General features: G+C 43.5%; 1 protein-coding gene across 1 annotated transcript in view; it reads right to left on the bottom strand.

Annotated features, from left to right (window-relative positions):
• LOC112243490 (E3 ubiquitin-protein ligase rnf213-alpha-like) overlaps positions 1–20,078 on the bottom strand; it is a 64,329-nt gene that overhangs the window by 23,617 nt on the left and 20,634 nt on the right. The window contains 28 exon segments of the mRNA XM_042315423.1: positions 414–621; positions 2,294–2,408; positions 2,520–2,622; positions 2,705–2,874; positions 3,407–3,589; positions 3,900–4,000; positions 6,522–6,642; positions 7,495–7,682; positions 8,353–8,387; positions 8,390–8,564; positions 8,774–8,931; positions 9,526–9,656; positions 9,955–10,146; positions 10,355–10,496; positions 10,834–10,987; positions 11,567–11,631; positions 11,751–11,873; positions 12,018–12,142; positions 12,234–12,347; positions 12,450–12,574; positions 12,810–16,427; positions 16,529–16,684; positions 16,821–17,002; positions 17,127–18,411; positions 18,583–18,747; positions 18,990–19,127; positions 19,233–19,450; positions 19,682–19,841. Coding sequence (XP_042171357.1) covers positions 414–621; positions 2,294–2,408; positions 2,520–2,622; positions 2,705–2,874; positions 3,407–3,589; positions 3,900–4,000; positions 6,522–6,642; positions 7,495–7,682; positions 8,353–8,387; positions 8,390–8,564; positions 8,774–8,931; positions 9,526–9,656; positions 9,955–10,146; positions 10,355–10,496; positions 10,834–10,987; positions 11,567–11,631; positions 11,751–11,873; positions 12,018–12,142; positions 12,234–12,347; positions 12,450–12,574; positions 12,810–16,427; positions 16,529–16,684; positions 16,821–17,002; positions 17,127–18,411; positions 18,583–18,747; positions 18,990–19,127; positions 19,233–19,450; positions 19,682–19,841 — 8,650 coding nt within the window.

Here is a 20,078-nt window from a genome sequence, read left to right as displayed (position 1 = left end):
GTAGGTGAAGTTAGATATGTTGTTTTACAGAGTCAGCCATAGTAGTATGGTGCCCCTTGAGCAAATGAAGGTTAAGTGCCTTGCTCAAGAGCACATCGACAGATTTTCCACCTTGTCGGCTCGGGTATTCAAACCAGCAAACTTTCACTTACTGACCCAATAACCTAACCGCTAGGCTACCTGCCGTCCTACTGTATTAATTAAATCATTGAATAGTCTATCAAATCAATCATATATATTATACGACAGTTGACCTACACCCACAAGTATCATTTTGAAACACAAGGGTCGTGTTCAACAGGAACAAAACAGAAAAAAAAAACGTTATTCAATGGAGTGATACTGGCAGACTACTTGAAATGACCCAATGCTAGTTGTACCCTACTGAACAGGATCCAGGATGACGTACGTACCTGTGGCAGCAGCAGACAGCATGTGGACCAGCAGGTCTGCAGCTCTGTCCAGCCCCATGCGCACCCTGGCCACCTGCTGCAGGTACTCTACGGTGGCTGCATGTCCGGCATCCAACTGCAGGAAGTCCCCCAGGAAGACCCTCTCATCCTGCATGCAGGCCTGCTGCTCCGCCACCGTGTGGCACTGCATCCGCTCAAACATGGAATCCTGGGATGGAGAGGAGGGTGTGACAATGATGTCACTGAAAGATGCTACATGTAGAATGTGTCACCCATGTAGAAGCTTGGTGAACTGCAACTACACTTAGGCTCAATATAAACAATTCCCTCCCCTCCCCCGCATGCCATTTCCCCGCAACACGGTGGAGAGGTTAGTGCCATCTGACTTCCCAAGGATCCTTGATAGCAAGACTATTTTACTTTCAGTTACGTCCATCAACTTCAAAACAGCCGTAAAAACAATATTTTTGGAAATTGAAAACCTATTTCACAGTGATTTAGATGGTACAATGATTCCCTACACTATTCAGTGCTTGTTTTCTCACACATACTGAAATTGAGCATGGAATTTCAGTAACCAGGAAATGACAAAGCGATTTCTACATTGTCCGCTTGTCCCAGTCTGCCATTGTTCGTTCGGCTCGATGAGGAGATGACCACGCCTTTTAGTGACGTCGATGTAAGAGGGAGGGTGCAGTTTTCCCATCTGGCTTTCATTGTCAAATAGCAAGTCTGCATTTTAGAATGCTATTTTGTATTGGCCCAAAATAAATAAAAATGTGTAACACACTATCATTCCACTATTACCTTAGATAGATTATTATGGACATTTTCTGAAATTACAATGCAAAAACTCGACATGTAGTTGCTTGAAATAGCATTATTCACTGAAATCGCACACGTCACTGAAATAGCATTATTCATTTAAATAGCATTATTCACTGAAATAGCACGTGTCACTGAAATAGCACGTGTCACTGAAATAGCACACGTCACTGAAATAGCACACTTCAGTGAAATAGCACGTGTCACTGAAATAGCACATGCAGCCATTGACATAACTAAATCCACAGCAGTAAAGACTGAGTTTCAAGCATGACACTATGTATTACTTTTAAGGCTAGGATTTTGCATCAACTCCAAACAGTCAAATCAATGTACTTAGCCGATATCTCTTCACACCAACAATTACTGATGCATAACTCTTTATATACACCAACCACATAAATGCTACTGTAGATTCAAATGGATCATATATACACCTACCTCCATTCAATGGGCCATATGTACACCTACCTCCAGACAGATGATTCAATGGGCCATATGTACACCTACCTCCATTCAATGCGCCATATATACACCTACCTCCAGACAGATGATTCAATGGGCAATGGGCCATCAATGCCTATATACACCTACCTCCAGACAGATGATTCAATGGGCCATATGTTTGATTTGACACCTACCTCCAGACAGATGATTCAATGGGCCATATGTACACCTACCTCCAGACAGATGATTCAATGGGCCATATGTACACCTACCAGATGATTCAGACAGATGATTCAATGGGCCATATATACACCTACCTCCAGACAGGCCATATGTACACCTACCTCCATTCAATGGGCCATATATACACCTACCACCAGACAGATGATTCAATGGGCCATATGTACACCTACCTCCAGACAGATGATTCAATGGGCCATATGTACACCTACCTCCAGACAGATGATTCAATGGGCCATATGTACACCTACCTCCAGACAGATGATTCAATGGGCCATATGTACACCTACCTCCAGACAGATGATTCAATGGGCCATATATACACCTACCTCCAGACAGATGATTCAATGAGCCATATGTACACCTACCTCCAGACAGTTGATATACAGAGAATACAGTTCATTCTTGTCTGATTTCTCCAAGATGTTGCTCTGTTCAACTGCTGTCAGGTGCTGCTGCAGGTAGTCTTTCACTTCATCAAAGCTTCAAAAACAAACATGAATTTAATCAAACAGTGAGGGGAATTTTAAAAATGTTGATATATTTAAAATCATGAATGAAAGAGTAGTTTAGCAGTACTAGTCACATAATCACCTGTATTTGAGCAGGAGTTTGAGAACAACCGACCGAACTACTGGGTTTTTGTCAACAGAGTCGTCAAAGGGAGAGAGGGCCTTGGTCAGAATCTGACGATGAGCTGGTAAAGAGGAAGAGGATTATGAGGAAAACAACACACAAGACAAACACAGTGGCCCACACCCCCATCTCCACCCACTCACCACCTCTGATGATGGGCACAGAGTGGACCTCCACCATGAGGAAGGAGAGCAGGTGGAGGATGATGGCCCTGCAGGGGGGAGAGTTGTCCTTGAAGCACACTGTTGAGACCAGGTCTATGAAGAAGGTGTTGCACTGCTTCCTGAAGCGGGCGTTCTGGTTGATGAGAACTCTGTATAATAATATGATTGACACAACCGTGACCAACAATGCAATGAACCCACACATACTGTATGTTAATAATTCAATTCCGTTACAATATTGATGGGTTCTGACTCTAAACTTGAAATCGTGTTAATTATCAGGTATCCTATTGAAATATTGAGTGCAAGTCTGGTTTCTACACCAGAAGTTTTTATTTATTTGACCTTAATTTAACTAGGCAAGTCAGTTAATCGTCCATGAGATTTTACAAGGCTCATTTAGAACCTAACAGTATGAAAGCATTTAAAACTGGTGAGCCTAAAATGCATACACACAAACGCTATTAGGTCATTAATGAATGGCAGTGAAACTAATGAATGGCAGGGAAATGAATGAATGGATTGAAGCTTAATCAACAATAAAACATTCAAATAAGATTAAATCACAATAAAGTGAGAGTTATTTCCATGAGGTTATCTTCTTCACATAACAAACAGAGCCATCAGTATGTCTAATAACCTTAGTCATGTACTAATCAACATGAGAGGGTCCGCCCTCACCTTATGTCTTCAGAGGGCCTGAGAGCGAAGTCGTCTGGCACAGCCTGCATGCAGAGAGGACAGAACATCTGACCTGGGACCAGCCACTGTCTGATGCAGGCCAGGCAGTAGATGTGGTCACACGGCAGGCTCAGGGGGTCATGGGGGTCGCTCATACACACAGGGCACGGCTGGAGGCCAAACCTGGACACGGATAAGATAGCGAGTTATGCAAGTTAAGCATACAGCATGCAGGGCATTGAGCTTGTTAAAATTATAGAGCTAGACACTATACACTATAATTAAGGCCCTGAGTTTTTCTTTGTTATGTGAATGTGACCAGGAAGAACTCCAGGTCCTTGTATATACCCACTAAAAGTAAGGCCCTGAGGTTTGAGTGGTCAGAGTCTAATCATGATTTGTGGTATAATACCAGCCAATCTCTGCTTTGCTGGATCAGGACTCTAATAGAAATATACTTCCAGACAGATGAGGAAGGAAAGGGAATCCGTACCTGAAAATGCGCTCCATTGCTCCGTCTTTGCAGGCTTTCAGTATACCGATCACCTCCTCAAACGGCTTCTTCATTTTCAGGTCAGAGTCCTTCTCCAGGATCTTGATAGAACAAATGCCATTTTCAAAGGAAAGGAAAAATGACACTGAGCAAAAAGATAAACTCAACATGTAAAGTGTTGGCCCTATGTTTCATGAGCGCAAATAAAAGATTGCAGACATTTCCCATTTGCACAAAAAGCATATGTCTCCCAAATTTTGGGCACAAATTTGTTTGCATCCCTGTTAGTGAGCATTTATCCTTTACCAAGATAATCCATCCACCTGACAGATGTGGCATATCAAGAAGCTGATTAAACAGCATGATCATTACACAGGTACACCTTGTGCTGGGGTCAATAAACCTGCACATTTTAGAGCGGCCTTTTGTCATACAACACAATGGCACATATGTCTACAATTTTGAGGGAGCGTGCAATTGGCATGCAAGAATGTCCAACAGAGCTGTTGCCAGAAAATGTCATGTTCATTTCTCTACCACAAGCCTCCTCCAAACTTGTTTTAGAGAATTTGGCAGTACATTCAAAATCAGCCTCACAACTGCAGACCACATGTATGGTATCGTGTGGGTGAGCGGTTTACTGATGTCAATGTTGCGAATAGTGCCCAATTCGTTTGTGAAGCATCACAGTACAGTTGAAAAATATATGGCAAATAGAAATCCAAAAAGGATGATGTTGAGAGATAGATGGGAGAGGTTGAATGTTCAGGTTGAATTAAAAAATATATATATATATTTCACCTTTATTTAACCAGGTAGGCTAGTTGAGAACAAGTTCTCATTTACAACTGCGACCTGGCCAAGATAAAGCATAGCAGTGTGAACAGACAACAACACAAAGTTACACATGGAGTAAACAATAAACAAGTCAATAACACAGTAGAAAAATAAAAAAAGAGTCTATATACATTGTGTGCAAAAGGCATGAGGAGGTAGGCAAATTATTACAATTTAGCAGATTAACACTGGAGTGATAAATGATCAAATGGTCATGTGCAGGTAGAGATACTGGTGTGTAAAAGAGCTGAAAAGTAAATAAATAAAAACAGTATGGAGCTGAGGTAGGTAAATTGGGTGGGCTATTTACCGATGGACTATGTACAGCTGCATGCGATCGGTTAGCTGCTCAGATAGCAGATGTTTAAAGTTGGTGAGGGAGATAAAAGTCTCCAACTTCAGCGATTTTTGCAATTCGTTCCAGTCACAGGCAGCAGAGAACTGGAAGGAAAGGCTGCCAAATGAGGTGTTGGCTTTAGGGATGGCTTTACTTAAAAATCATACAATGTGATTTTCTGGATTTTTGTTTTAGATTGCGTCTGTCACAGTTGAAGTGTACCTATGATAAAAATTACAGACCTCTACATGCTTTGTAAGTAGGAAAACCTGCAAAATCAGCAGTGTATCAAATACTTGTTCTCCCCACTGTATATATTTACCCCAAAATATATGGGGGATTGGAAATGATGCAGACAATTACATTGATGGAACCAATATTCTTTTCTCAATATTAAGCAGATCCACCCCTTTAAAAAGGCATAAGCTACAGACAATGTACACAATTGCATTTTATCAATGGCAATTTCAATGTACAGAGATACCGTGACGAGATCCTGAGGCCCATTGTCATGCCATTCATCCGCCGCCATCACCTCATGTGTCAGCATGATAATGCACGGCCCCATGTCATTAGGATCTGCACACAATTCCTGGAAGCTGAAAATGTCCCATTTATTCCATGGCCTGCATAATCACCAGACATGTCACCCATTGAGCATGTTTGAGATGCTCTGGATCAACGGGTACAACAGCGTGTTCAAGTTCCGGCCAATATCCAGCAATTTCACACAGTCATTGAAGAGGAGTGGGACAACATTCCACAATCAACAGCCTGATCAACTCTATGCAAAGAAGATGTCTCACTGCATGAGGCAAATGGTGGTCACACCAGATACTGACTGGTTTTCTGATCCCCACATTTTTTTTAAGGTGTCTGTGATCAAGAGATTCATATCTGTATTCCCAGTCATGTGAAATCCATAGATGAAATTAATTTATTTCAATAGACAGATTTCCTTATGTGAACTGAAACTCAGTAAAATCTTTGAAATGGTTGCATATTGCATTTATATTTTAGTTCAGTATATTATTCTGATATTAGCCCAGGCAAATCAGAGGAGTGGTGTGGTTACCTGTTACACTGACTAAAATAGACCACTGAAGGGCACCATTTTATTTAACTAGGCATGTCAGTTAAGAACAAATTCTTATTTACAATGACGGCCTACACTGGTCAAACCTGGGCCAATTGTGCGCCGCCCTATGGGACTCCCAATCACGGCCGGTTTTGATACAGCCTGGATTCGAACCAGGGTGTGTGTAGTGAAGCCTCTAGCACGGAGATGCAGTGCCTTTGACCGCTGCGCCACTATACAGTACTATACATACACTAAAAGGAGGTTTCCCAGACACAGATTAAGCCCAATCCTGGATTTAAATCATTTTTGATGGAGATTCTCAATTGACATCATTATTCCTATAGATATGACCCCAGACCACACTGACCTGGCACAACCCTCTGGTGTGCTCCAAGACCAGAGGCTTCAGCTTCTTCTCCACCTCCTCGATGCCCAGTAACATGTGCTCCACAAACAGAGACAGGGTGACGAGGCGGTTCCACCCAGTCCTACAGAAACCACAGAAAAAACAAGTCACAAAATAATACAACGGGCATTCTGTTGTTCTAAAGTTTTAGCAGCTACCAAATAATACAACGGGCATTCTGTTGTTCTAAAGTTTTAGCAGCTACCAAATAATACAACGGGCATTGTGTTGTTCTAAAGTTTTAGCAGCTACCAAATAATACAACGGGCATTGTGTTGTTCTAAAGTTTTAGCAGCTACCAAATAATACAACGGGCATTCTGTTGTTCTAAAGTTTTAGCAGCTACCAAATAATACAATGGGCATTGTGTTGTTCTAAAGTTTTAGCAGCTACCAAATAATACAACGGGCATTCTGTTGTTCTAAAGTTTTAGCAGCTACCAAATAATACAACGGGCATTCTGTTGTTCTAAAGTTTTAGCAGCTACCAAATAATACAACGGGCATTCTGTTGTTCTAAAGTTTTTGCAGCTACCAAATAATACAACGGGCATTCTGTTGTTCTAAAGTTTTAGCAGCTACCAAATAATACAATGGGCATTGTGTTGTTCTAAAGTTTTAGCAGCTACCAAATAATACAACGGGCATTCTGTTGTTCTAAAGTTTTAGCAGCTACCAAATAATACAACGGGCATTCTGTTGTTCTAAAGTTTTAGCAGCTACCAAATAATACAAAACTGCCCTTCAGATGACTGGACAGCTTTACACTTTTTAATTTTTTTAAATCAAAATTAAATAAAGGGACAATGCAACAAACAAAAAATAACAGTTGATAAATAGAGTCAGTTTATATACTGGCCATGTCAATGTCACTGTGTCAACCTTGCCATTCAAGTTCCTGTCATTGAGATTGAATAGAATCCCTGTTAACTCACTGAACTCTGTGGACCATGGCCACGCTCCTGTCCTTATAGTGTCTCAGATTCTCCTCGGAGCAGACCAGCTCGATGGGAACCTGGAGCCTCTTGACCTGTCTGAGCCAGACCAGCCGCTGGCCGTCCGTGCCCAGAGCCTGGGGCTCCAGGTACTCTACACAGGCCACGGCCGCATACACGTCCAGCACCTGGGGAGTTAACGCATGCTTCAAATCAAATCAAATTTTATTTGTCACATACACATGGTTAGCAGATGTTAATGCGAGTGTAGCGAAATGCTTGTGCTTTGAGGGGTAATGCAGTCTCGTGTAGCTAGACATTGCATTATGACATTTGCTCCACATCCTGGCAGAGGAGAACATATATGCCAAGCACACAAGGCTATGGTCAATGCAAAATGACACAATGCAGAGGAATATACTTAAGACATCCTTGTTCCTGAAAATGTTTTATATTAACACAAGTATTCGTGCCAATACAACACAAGCCACACAGCATAAAGGAGTGATATTACAGCAAGCATCTCCCCTACGCTGGAGCTAAAACACAAATATTTACCTTCCATTTCATCTCTACCAGCATTCAAAAGACTGGAAGCAAACAAAAGTATCATTGCTTGAAATAAAATGAAGAATCCCTTTAACGCTGAACTGGCCTGCTATACTAGACTTCAGTGGAGGCTGCTGAGTGGAGGACGGCTCATACTAATGTGTGCTGCTCCTGGTTTTAATTTCAAGATCTTCACACCTAGAAGCCTCGCGCTCTGCTTGCGCTGGCCCACAGTTAGGACTCCAGTGCAGCTGGTATAGAACATAGTGTTTTCCCAACGCCCCAGTGGAGCTTCCCAGTAATACTGACCAGTTCATCCCCCTCTCTGGCATGTGTGTTCCCCGGAGGACCTGGGCCAACTGGGGCTCCATGCTGATCATCCTGGACAGGTTCTGCAGGCGGTTCTTAAACTCATGGTAGGCAGCGTGGACCCAGGGCAGTGAGGTCACTTCCTTCCCCATGACGTCATCGTGACGCAGCCGCAGCTCGTTCACACAACAGGTCAAGGCACCGCAAAGGAGCTGGATGATTGGTTAGGATGTATGGATGCGTACACACACACAAACTAATAATTAACACCTTGAAATAACAATTCAATTCATCTTTATTTAGGCAGGACTCTCCAGTCAGAAACAGACATCCATGTTTTCCAATGATTGCTGGGATCCATAAAAACAGACTAATGACATCATTTTATAAATGTTGACAGTAAAATAATGAAACTCATTACCTGCAGATCCTCCTGACAGGTCACATTCATGGTCATGGAGATGAAATCCTGCAGGTACCTGTGGAAGAACTCAGCCTGCATCTCCGGGTCTGCCTCTGAGATGTAGCGGCCCAGTGGGGTCTTCCTAAAGAACTCCTCAAACTGGCCCTGAGTGTGACCTGAACATCCCAGAAACACCATAACTAGGTTAAATGAAGAGAAAATAACATCATTCCTAGATAGAGACCTAGTACTGAAGAAATATTGAACACAACACATAGACTACAACCAGGGATGTAGCAGTAAAACAATGCTGAACGTTGGTCAAAACGTAATGCCCTATTCACTAAATAAATTAACGATCCTCCAATACAACCCCTGGTTACAACATAACAGGGTTCCCAAACTGGTTCCCAAACTGGAGGCCTTAAGGTTTTCTGATAAAAAAATAGAATACTTTGTCATTTTCGTTGTTAGACATCAGACTGTAAAAACACCAGGACATCAGCTCCAAGTGATTTAAATTGAAGGAATCTGTTCCAAAGCATTCCCACGCATAACAGAGAGAGACGTGATCGTATACAAATGTAAGCAAGGTTTGAAATGATTATGTATTAGTCAAACATATCTGTTTGGGCTTCTTGCAGTCTACAAATTATTTGTAATTATGTTCCGGCCCCCCAACAAAAAAAGAAAATGGGCCCTCGGCTGAATCTAGTTGATGATCCCTGACAAATAAGTTAGACGTATGAGGTATTGTCATAACCCACTACCTTCATGCTGGAGAGCATGGACCCAGAGTTCATCCAGGTAGTCCCTGATCCTCCAGCTGAAGGGCATGATACAGCCGATGTTCTTGTCCAGCCCAATGTAGTTCTGGACCAGGATGGTCTTTGACTCTGAACTGGGACAGGAAGGGAGGGGTTAATATAGAGTGGCAAGAGAGAGGGAGTTGTTGATTCACTGACATTCTAGAATCAGAGCTGACAGAAGACAGCATCTCTAGTCTTGAACACAGAAATATAATTACTAGAAGGGACAAAGCCCCTCAGACCATGGTAATTTGACTGGAATACTCAATATGGCCGCCGGTCCACCCATTGTAGAACAACAACTTGATTAGAAATGGCTGTTCTAGTCATTTTATTTCTATGCTCTCTAGTCCAACAACATAACCATTGCTGTGACAGTACAGTACTTACTTGCGGTCCAGTTTTGTGTAGGGAACCTCGAGTAGTTTGTCGTTCCCAAAGATGTCCAACCAAAGTTTCTTAACCGCCTCTCCAGAGTTGGAGTCCTGCAGAATGTCCAGGTTGCGGTCGCGGTCGATGACAGAGACCAGCTGGGCCAAGAAGGGAATAACCACAGCCTGCACCCTTTTCCATAGAGTGTGTCTGGTACAAACAAGTAGAAAATCAGTTTAGTAGAGCCGTTTATGGGCAATATGGTACAAGGCAACATGTATGGTTATTTGGCCAATCAAAAATATCTTATGTCCCTTTTAAAGAGTTAGTTAAAAAAAGTGATCTTTAAAGTCTTTTTGAATTTACAATGAGGATTTGTACTGGCAGAAGAGGTTTTGAAATCATAGTGGTCACTCACCTGAATGTCCCTCCTTCCTGCAGTGCGTCAATGTTGGACGCCTCCTTGATGACCCAGTTATTTGAGGACAGTTTGAGCGTGTTGTCATCATGGGTCGACAGCAACGAGTGAAGACGTCTCTTCACGGTCCTCAGAAATTCAGCTGTTCAAGAACATTCATAGTCTGAGTATTATCATTGAGAATGGAATGCATGTCAATGATGACCCATTGTTGTTCTGTATCCATGCAAGCTTGGATATGGTAATGCCAGAGAAGTATGGAGATCGCTTGTAGAGTCTCTCAATTTTCAAACTTCTCCGGCGCTAGCACGCACTACTGCTGAGATTTAGCACACCAATGGGTAAACAGTTATTAAGAATTGGCCTAAACAGCAATAATAACAGATTTATTTTATATAGCACTTATTACTACAAGAAGAATCTCCAAGTCGCTTTAAAAATCTAAAAATAAACAATTAGTACTATAGTAGTTATCCTACCTCTTATTTGTTGGTTGTCAGTCAGGAGTGTGAGCAGGATCTCCACTCTCCTGGTACTACGGACTCCGCCCTCCAGCTGGTCTCTGAGCATGCCCACTGCGCTCTGCACACAGCTACGTACCAGCGCCGTGGTGTCCACAACACTCCTCCAGCTCTGCAGTAGGAACATGGTCAAGACACATGAAACACGAGGAAGGTGTTCCAAAACAACATGGTTTGTTTACAGTAAAACAACATGGGTTATGTACACATGATATTTAAATGGTGCTACAAACAGGATTGTTTTGAATTTTTGCAGTATTACTGTAATTTTTACAAGAGTGAGTCCATCATACAGAATGCCAAAACAATATTGTAGCAAATAATAACACCTAAATATTAAAATGTTAAAGTCTAACATCCAAAAGTGCATCATCTTTTAAAGCATTAGATTCTATCTCAGTTTATAATGCTAAATAGTGTAGACCTGTCATATAGGACCTTTCAACCAAAATTATGATGATTTCTACACTGTTTGTGCAATTTCAGTGCTTGTTTTGTCACAAACTGAAATTGAGTGTGGAATTTTAGCAACCAGGAAATTACATTTGCGATTTGCACTAAATAACACAGCCACGAAGTCAGAACGGGAATCCCATTTTGACAACGGATGCCCCTCTGGCGAAGAGAAATCAATAGACAAATATCACAGCCAATCACAACACTGGCGGGTAAGTAATGGTGTAAAACTCACTGTTTGGTCTTCATGTTCCAATTCCTGTTGCTCTGTCTCAGTGTACATGTCATCTACCTCCATCGCTGTGCATAAACATACAAGGCTCTTTTAACTATGTCAACAGGTCATTTTTTCTGAATAAGTGTATCAGTACGAAGACATTTTGTCATGATCATCAATACGAGTCTTAAAGGTCATTCACCTTCAGGCTCATCCTTTTTCTCCTCAAACAGTTGACTGATGGTAAGGTTTCTCAAGGCTTTGATATCTGACACAATATCTTTCGATCTTCTGAGGTCATCAATATGAACCGACCTCCAGGGGTCTATATTGGATTTAGAAAAAAGAATAACTTCATAAACGTTTTTTTTTTTTACAAAAGTTTTCAATCTCAGATTGTCTTTTGAGCACGTATCCCATTTCAACATGTTCTAAAGTTGTAAAATGTTTGAACCAACGATAACTTCACCTCCATGAAATCCGACATAGGATGTCCCTCCTTCCATTCTTGGCAATTTAGTGATGAAGTAGACGAAGACCTTGCCTCCCATCTCCACTTGTCTTGATTTGTTGATTTCATTGATGGCAGAATATCTGAAATGAATTAGATAAATTATTAGATATAATCAGATTTCGGGTTTTAAAATGTATTTATTTAATGACATGTATTCCAGACTTCACTTACTTGGCGGAGGCAATGAGATTTGCACTGTGCGACGCTTCATCAAAATCTGACTGAATGATCAGGATTTTGTTGCCAGATGTATTCTCTCTCCCATTTCCAGATGTGAGGAAATGACTAAGAAGAGAGCAATGTTTTTAACCTGACCAAAAGGTTTCAACTCAACGGCTAATGGACAATCAATAAAGCATGATGAGGATGAACTAAAAGGTGTCAAACCTGATCTTCTTGAGGAAGGAGTGCTCAGTGTCAAACTGCTGAAGAGAGAGAAGCTCGACATTGTTCACGACCTCTTCCAGTGGCCCAACATCTGATGCTGTTAAAAGTCTGGAAAAGGTAGTCACCTTGGAAAGTAAAATAAAATAAAAATAGGACTACATAAACAAACGTTTAATAACAGTTATATAATGTCATGTCCTAAAGTTGCCAGAGTTTTCAGAAATCCTGGTTGGAGAATTCCCTCCTGATTACGGGAATCCCCCAATCAAGATTTCTGAAAAAACTAAGAATTATTGGAATATTGAAAGCCTACATTTGATTGTGGTAATTAAAAAAAATATATATATAACAAATTGTTACCTCTGTGAAGGAGGAATGGCACTGCTCGTCCTGTTGAGTGTGAGAGAAGATGAAGTCGGCCAAAGAGCTGTGCTTCTGGTCCTCAAAGTAGATCCTGGCCAGATGTTCACTCTCCACCCTGGGGAGAACAGTGCAGTCCAGCCGAACCACAGAGTCTGGAGTGGCACAGTTCAGAAGGATCAGTTTGGCCTCGTCCAGGACTCTTCTTTGGGGCTCGGAAATGTCTGTCTCTCCCCTTTGCTTCTCTGTCATTTGGAGGACCACCGAAGCACACGTATCGGAATGGTAGCCAATGAAAACGTCAGGAGGTAGGTACTTGTATGTCTGGGGAGCCATGGTGTGTTGGTTATTGAGGGCCACAAACTGCCCAACCCATTTCTCCAACTCCACAACAACTGCTCTTTGTTCCTCCTTGAGAACTGTATGGATGTCCAGATAGTGCTTCTCAAGCCTGTTGATGAGAGGGATTGGAAACTGTTTGTAGACCACCTCTTTCTCCTCAATGACAATGAGCCTGAAGTCTTTGTGTACTCTGCATTTGACACGATGTGTCCCCAGTCCCAGGTCAACGTACTTCTGTCCTCCCAAGCAGACGTAGTACTGGTTCAGAGCATCGTAGAGACTTTCGTAGAGGTTCTGCAAGTTCAGGAGCACGACGGTTCGACCGGTTTCCATGCAGATCTTGACTCGGTTGATGTTGCGGCAGATCTGGGTGTACTCTTGGTCCTTGGGGAAGCTAGACCCGAAGATAATCTCTGGCTGGCAGCTCTCGGAGAAGAAAGTCTGCTGCAGGATCTGTAGTGCTGCATAGTTCTTGGTCAGAACTAGCAAGTAGCGGCACTCATCCTCCTGGCCAATCGCAGAAATGTTTTGTCTGACAAGATCGATGGTGCTGATGCTCTCCAGATTCAGGTTGATCTGTATCTTCTGGAGCCTTTGGGTGAAGACTGTGACTGCATCCACGTCGTCCCTGCCACTGAAGTTCCTGAGGACCGCCTCCACAATCTTCTCTGCACTAGGCCTCTGTTCGGAAGCCTTGGTCACTGCGAAAACCATCTTGATCAAGCTGTAGTAGTCACGCAAACCAAAGAAACCTTTCCCTTGTTTACGGCAGATGTTTAGGTAGGCCCTGGCAAAGGGTTGGAAGAAATCCCTGACCTTCTCCAAAATCATTGTGTCAGACGAGCATATGCCTTTAGCGCTCTCAATCAGCTCTTTCTCGTCGGGGTCGCAACGTGAGACAAAAATGCCTCTATTCATCTTCGCAGGATCCAAAGCCCAGTTGGAGATGCCGATGAATCCAACCTTTTTGTGCGGTAGCGGCTCATCATCGATGCATCCCTCTTCTAGCAGAGGATGGAGGGTTTTCAGGGGCATTTTGGGAGAATCCTCAGCCAAGCCAATCTCATCCAGCACCACCACAGATATATACTCCTTCAGGTTCTTCCCCTCCTGGAAGCGACCACATTGCTTGAATGTGTTGATGATGCCCTCCGGTGTGGAGTGAGGGCTGCACTGGAAGGACACCAGGTGAATCTGCTTAAGCCTTTTGTAGAGGTCAGAGTGTGCGGCTTGGCCCTGCATGGCATCTGCCACCAAGGTTTTAGACAGGGATTTTGAACTCCCAGGTTTCCCCACCAAGAAGAGGGGGATTCTCAGCTCTATACAGACCACCATCATGAAGACATTCTCTTTCAGAGCGTTGTTTCGTGCAATAGTTTCGCCCAAGGGCACTCCGCTCAGAAGGAGATCCTGCATGAGGGAGATCTCCTGCATCACTTTGAATGGGGTGTAGGTTTCAGTGAGGTATTTGCAGATTCTCTGTCTGTACTTATCCTTGTTTTCCAAACAGGCATGGTAGCATATTCCCAGAGCCATCACTACAGACCACAAGACTGGGTCTCTTGCTTCTGGCTCCCTCTGGTTCCTCTCACTCCTCTCTGCATTTTGATTTCTCTGATACTGATTTAGCTCAGCAAGCAGCATAGCATGGTTTTTGTAGAACCACACAAAGGCTTGCATGCAACGTTCTACATCCCTCAGACTTACGAAGCTACATTCGTCTTTCCTTGTCCGCATGTACCTCTGCGAAGCAGACAGGACATCCGCGATCAACCTGGTGTATACTATATCAATTGTGTTGGTCTCAACCACCCTCTGGACAATCTGCTGGATGTACATTTTTTCAGTGTGATCATTGAGCTGGCCAAAGTCCCACACCAGAGGTATCATGCTGGGGGGCAAGGCCTGGACTCTGTACACCAACTGGCGGAGAGGGATGGAGCCCAGCTTCTCATCAGTCTCTTCAGCTCGGACTCGATATCCAAGTCCAGCAGATTCCAACCTCTGAATCATCTCGTCAGTATGTTTTCTGTAAGGGTTGCATGCGGCGATGATCTGCAAGCCGCAATGGGGCACCAAACACTCTCCCTCCACTGTATTATCACAGAGGACTTCCTTGATACTGCTGATGGCTTCCGTGGTGTTGGCTTCGTCAAAGAAGAGGACAGAGTCAAAGTTGTAGTCTTGTTTGTTGGTGAACGCAATGGCTTCTGCTTCCCGGATTTTGGTGTAGATCATGTCTGAGCTGGTTCCACCATGAACTTTGACTAGCTTCATGTTTTCCGTGGCCACTCCGCTCCTCCTAAGCTCACATAGGAATTTAATGAGCCTTGTCTTCCCACAGCCTGTCTCCCCCATGATGATGACTGGGATGCCACACCTGAAACGCATGTGGATGGCCAGCATCTTCAGTATATTGTCAGTGGTGAGCTCATATGTTTCATCAGGATCAAGAGGCCACTGGATTCCCAAGACATTGCAAAGGCGTTCAATCTTCTCCCCTCTGGGCAGTTTGTCAAAGTCGATATTGAAAGGGACTCTCTGTAGCTTTAGACCCTCATACAGCTCTCTGGTCATGATGTCTCTTTTAATCACCCTTCTTGTGGATGGATCAATGGCGTCAACAGAGTTCTGTTCGTTGGGCTGAAGATGGAAGCCAATGAAGGTCATGGACACATGGTCATCGTTGAAGAAGATGTACGGATGTGGTTCTGACTCCCATCTCTTCCTGATCCGGAAGGGTGCCAAGTCTTCATCGCTGACCCCAGTCAGGTCCATTTGCTGCCTCCCGGGGCTCTGGTCAGAGATGCTGAGGGACGGTGTGGCAAAGTCCTTGGCCATCAGAATCATGAAGTCCACCACAAAGTTCTTGAATCCCTGGAGGGTGTCCCCGGTGAAAGAGGCATCACAAAAGACTGACGTCTCACAGTCTCGTAGTTGAAGATTTAGGAACCATGCGAAATTCCTTAACTCGGCCCACGATGGGTCCATTATGCCACAGAACATAAAGAGCATCTGCAGACATTCTACATAAGTGCCTTCCACCCCATTGTACATGAAGGTGTCCAGGTCGATTTGATTATGGAAACGGGTCAGATACTGGTAGGGTCGTTGGTATGCTTCACTCCTGAACTCTTTGTCATCCATGAATGGGTCTTCAAGCTTTACAAAGGAGGGGTCCTCCCGCATCCTCATTTCCAGATCTAGAACCTCTTTTGGTGGGCGGCAGAAGACATTTGGGAACACATCCAGGAATGTAGAGTTGGCACGTGCATTCTGTATATAAATAAAGTGTGAGGAACGAAAGCGTGAGTGTTCTTTTTCTCTTATCACAATGAAAATGTATGGGATTTAACACCAAGAGACTAAATATTTACCGTTATTGGGCCATTTCTGGGCAAGTTTACTGTTGACTGTAGGATCTCAATGACATAAAGCTGTTTGTTGCTGCATTTCCACATCCTTCCCTCAGAATCCATCAAATATCCCAAGACCAACAGTTTAAAGAGAAACTCATAGAGGCCTTTCCGCACCTGTTGATAAAACATGTTTAAAAAATAATTTCATCAAAATATCACTAAATGAATCTAATTGGTAAACATTCTATCAAAAAATAGTTAAACTATCACTAAACAAATTATAATGACCAATAGGCTACAGTATATTTACCGAAGATGTGACATCGAAGTGGAAGATGATGAGCTCCTTCGACTTGGGGGTATTCAGCAGAGACTGAAGAATAACATTCTCATCAACCCTTGGCTCGATCAAGCGGATGCATTTCAGCAGTGACGGCTTCTTGGTGGAGTGTTTCAGTTTTTCATACAGCCTCTTGATGTAAAGGGACTTACCTGAAAGTGCGAAGAACATGTCATTATTTTAAGCATAAATCCAGCGGATAAGTAGGATATATCAAACCACCAACTCATTGATCAACACAGGAGTTTACATAAACTGAAGGCCAAATATACTCACCGACTCCAGCTCTACTGGACGACACAACTCCAACAAACATCCTGTCCTTGAACACAGCAGCAGCACTGCTCTGATCTGACGGGACCGTGTAGTGTTTGTTGAGGTACCTCTGGATGCTGCTCAGGGGTTCCTGGGGCACCATGTGTAACCTGTACTGGCTGAAGGCTGAGGGAAGGTAGGCATGCTCTCTGTCCGAGCTGCAGATGATCACGAGCCTGTAGTCCTTCCTGCTCTGCATTTTAATTCGCTGGAAAAAGCTTTCCACCTTGGAGCTGACTTCGTAGCTAAGCTGATCGCCGTAGAGCATGGTGTAAATCTTCTCTCCTCTGTAGCCGGCAGTGAGGCAGCGTCTGAGGAACAGCTCCACCTGCTCGTAAGGCGTGGAGGAGTTGCACAGTAGGACCTCATCGTATGTGGGCAGTGGCTCGTGTTTGCTGCTCATGTAAATGGAGATGCAAGACGTCAGGATCTCGTCGTGTGGGGAAACTATGAGGTTTGGACTTCCAATAGCCAGGCCCTTGGGCATCAATCTTTCAATGCTTTTGTATTTCTTCTCATCAGTCATGTCTCCTTCATTCTCATCACCTATGTTGGCCAGAATTTCTAGCAGTTTTCCTAAGCTTCGGACGTCGAGAGTGTCTTGGAGGAAAGAATTCATGTCTCTCATGTAGGCGTTCCACATCAAGTCCAACTTTTCTGAGCCGCTAATGTGCTCCACAAGACTTGGAAGATTGTCTGAAGAGAGATTCAACTCTCCAATGAAATCCAGACCTCCCTGTACACCGCTCGGCACCTCAACAAAAGTCTGGAAGTCAATGTCCTCATTTTGCACAGGTGGGTTAGTGAGGATCTCGTATTGCAGTGTGTGCCAGGTTTGCCTAAGATCGGAAGCTGTGCAGTTGGGTTTGACAAAGGAGAGCATCATGAGAACTTGCTCCTCCAAAGTCGACACATTCTGCTGAGTCAGCTTACTGCACAGGTACACAATCTGCTCGGCGGTGTAGTAGTTCAGGTAGTAATTGTTGGATCTCTGTTTGTCCATGAAGTCGTTCCAGTACTTCAGACACTTCTCCATCTTCCTGCACAGCTCAGGAAGCTGCTCCACGATGCTGCCCTCCACCATAATCACACTGACAACGCTGCCAAGGTTGAAGTCCATGATGATGCCGGCGTCTTGGCTGAGGGAACTACAGTTGATGTTGGCCTCCCAGTGTCTGAACAGGGGGTTCCCTGCCGTGAACAGGGCAATGAATGCCACAGCTAGCCTCTGGACACTGGCAAAAACCTGAGGAAAAGAACACAAAGTGAACCCTTGTTTATAACATCCCATACCAAATGCTCCTCTCTTCTATAACTATATGACTACCAAGCTCACCCTGAAGAAGAGGCTTCAACCTTAACTGACATGCATGGTTAAATAAAAGGTTAAATTAAAGAAAGAAAAATAGTAGAGTACCTCTGCAAACTGGTCCACCTCATACTGGCCCTGGTCCCCTTTCCCAGACATGAGCATGAGTTTGTTCTGCAGTTCCCTCAGGTCCTCCAGGGAGTAACGGCGCATCTCATGGCCCTCGTCGTGCTCCTCTGGGATCTGCAGTTTCAGGGCCGTGTCCAGGCTCAACTGGAAGGACAAAAAGACAAAAACGACGCTGAAGCATGGCACTGTAGAACTATGACAAATATTCTACTCCACTGAAGTATCATTCTACACACTGGAGTGGTAAACGTTTTAACTGAACTTCAAAGTGTCGGTAAGCAGTTGGAACAAAGTTCTGGCTAAAATGAACATGAGTAACAGATGATAATTCTAAAGATGGTTGAAACTAACAACTGTATATTCTATGGATTGTTGTTCAGGCCTACCTTCTTTTGGTTCTGGGCACTGATGATGTAGATTCCTTTACTGTTGATGGCTGATGCTAAGGAGAGAGAGGATAGTTCCACAGATCCATGGCTGTCCTTCACAGTCTTCAACCACTCCAGGTGGCGTGCTGTGTCACGCTGCAATAAGGACATTCACAGTCAGGTAGTTTCCACTTTTAAAGGGATCGTTATCTTTTTGAACTTTAGGTTGAAAGTAAGTTAAATATCATAAAACGTCCTCACCAGCTTCTTTGGGAGGTTGTTGTCATTGTCCAATGCCCTCCACAGCTTCTTCAGCACCTCCTTGAAGGCCTGGAAACCGGAGTCTGGCTTCAATTCGTACAGCATCGGAGAGTAACCCAGGACAGCATCATGGAAGCAGGCCACACGGTCCACGTCGAGGTCATTCTCCCCAGCAGAGATGGAAGCCAGGTCAACAAACACTTTAAGCTCGTTGATATCTGGAATAGAGCACAACAGACTGATTAATCCAATAGCACTACATTTATCCCACAATGGGTAATTGTGCAGACAAGCAGTTCAGATACAGTATAACAAATAACATGAGACCTCATGATAATCACATGAAATATAACTACACAAAACATGACTGTCTATTTTCAATAGATACAGTTAGTGACTGATTACTGACAGGTTACTCTCTTGAAGGTAAAGATGATCACCCCGTGTACCTTCAAGAGCCTCTTTAACCCAGATGACAAAGTTTTTCCTGAGGCCGAGCTCCTGGAGACACAGTCTGCGGGGCTCTGTGATGTCCACCAGAACCAGCTTTGTCTGCATCAGGTCATTGTCAATACGATCCAGGTGCTCCCTCTTAAAGTCCTCATGCGTCTGACAACAGAGAAATACAGAATGTGTTTGAGTATTGTTTGTTCTACCAGTACTTGGCTGAATACTTGTTTCTGATTGGCTGAATACTTGTTTCTGATTGGCTGAAAGGTTTAATACACAGTTTAGTTCCATGCAGAAAAACACCACGGGTGTCAGCTCAAATGTAAATTACCTTTTTAAATTCAAGTGTAGCGCGACATCCGCGCGATGCAGTTTGTTAGCTAGCTCGCATTCATT

Source organism: Oncorhynchus tshawytscha, unplaced genomic scaffold (assembly GCF_018296145.1).
Source record: "Oncorhynchus tshawytscha isolate Ot180627B unplaced genomic scaffold, Otsh_v2.0 Un_contig_14971_pilon_pilon, whole genome shotgun sequence".
In the NCBI taxonomy this organism is placed as follows: domain Eukaryota; kingdom Metazoa; phylum Chordata; class Actinopteri; order Salmoniformes; family Salmonidae; genus Oncorhynchus; species Oncorhynchus tshawytscha.
The sequence above is the reverse complement of the archived record's forward strand: the minus strand, read 5'-3'. Positions and strand labels throughout refer to the sequence as shown.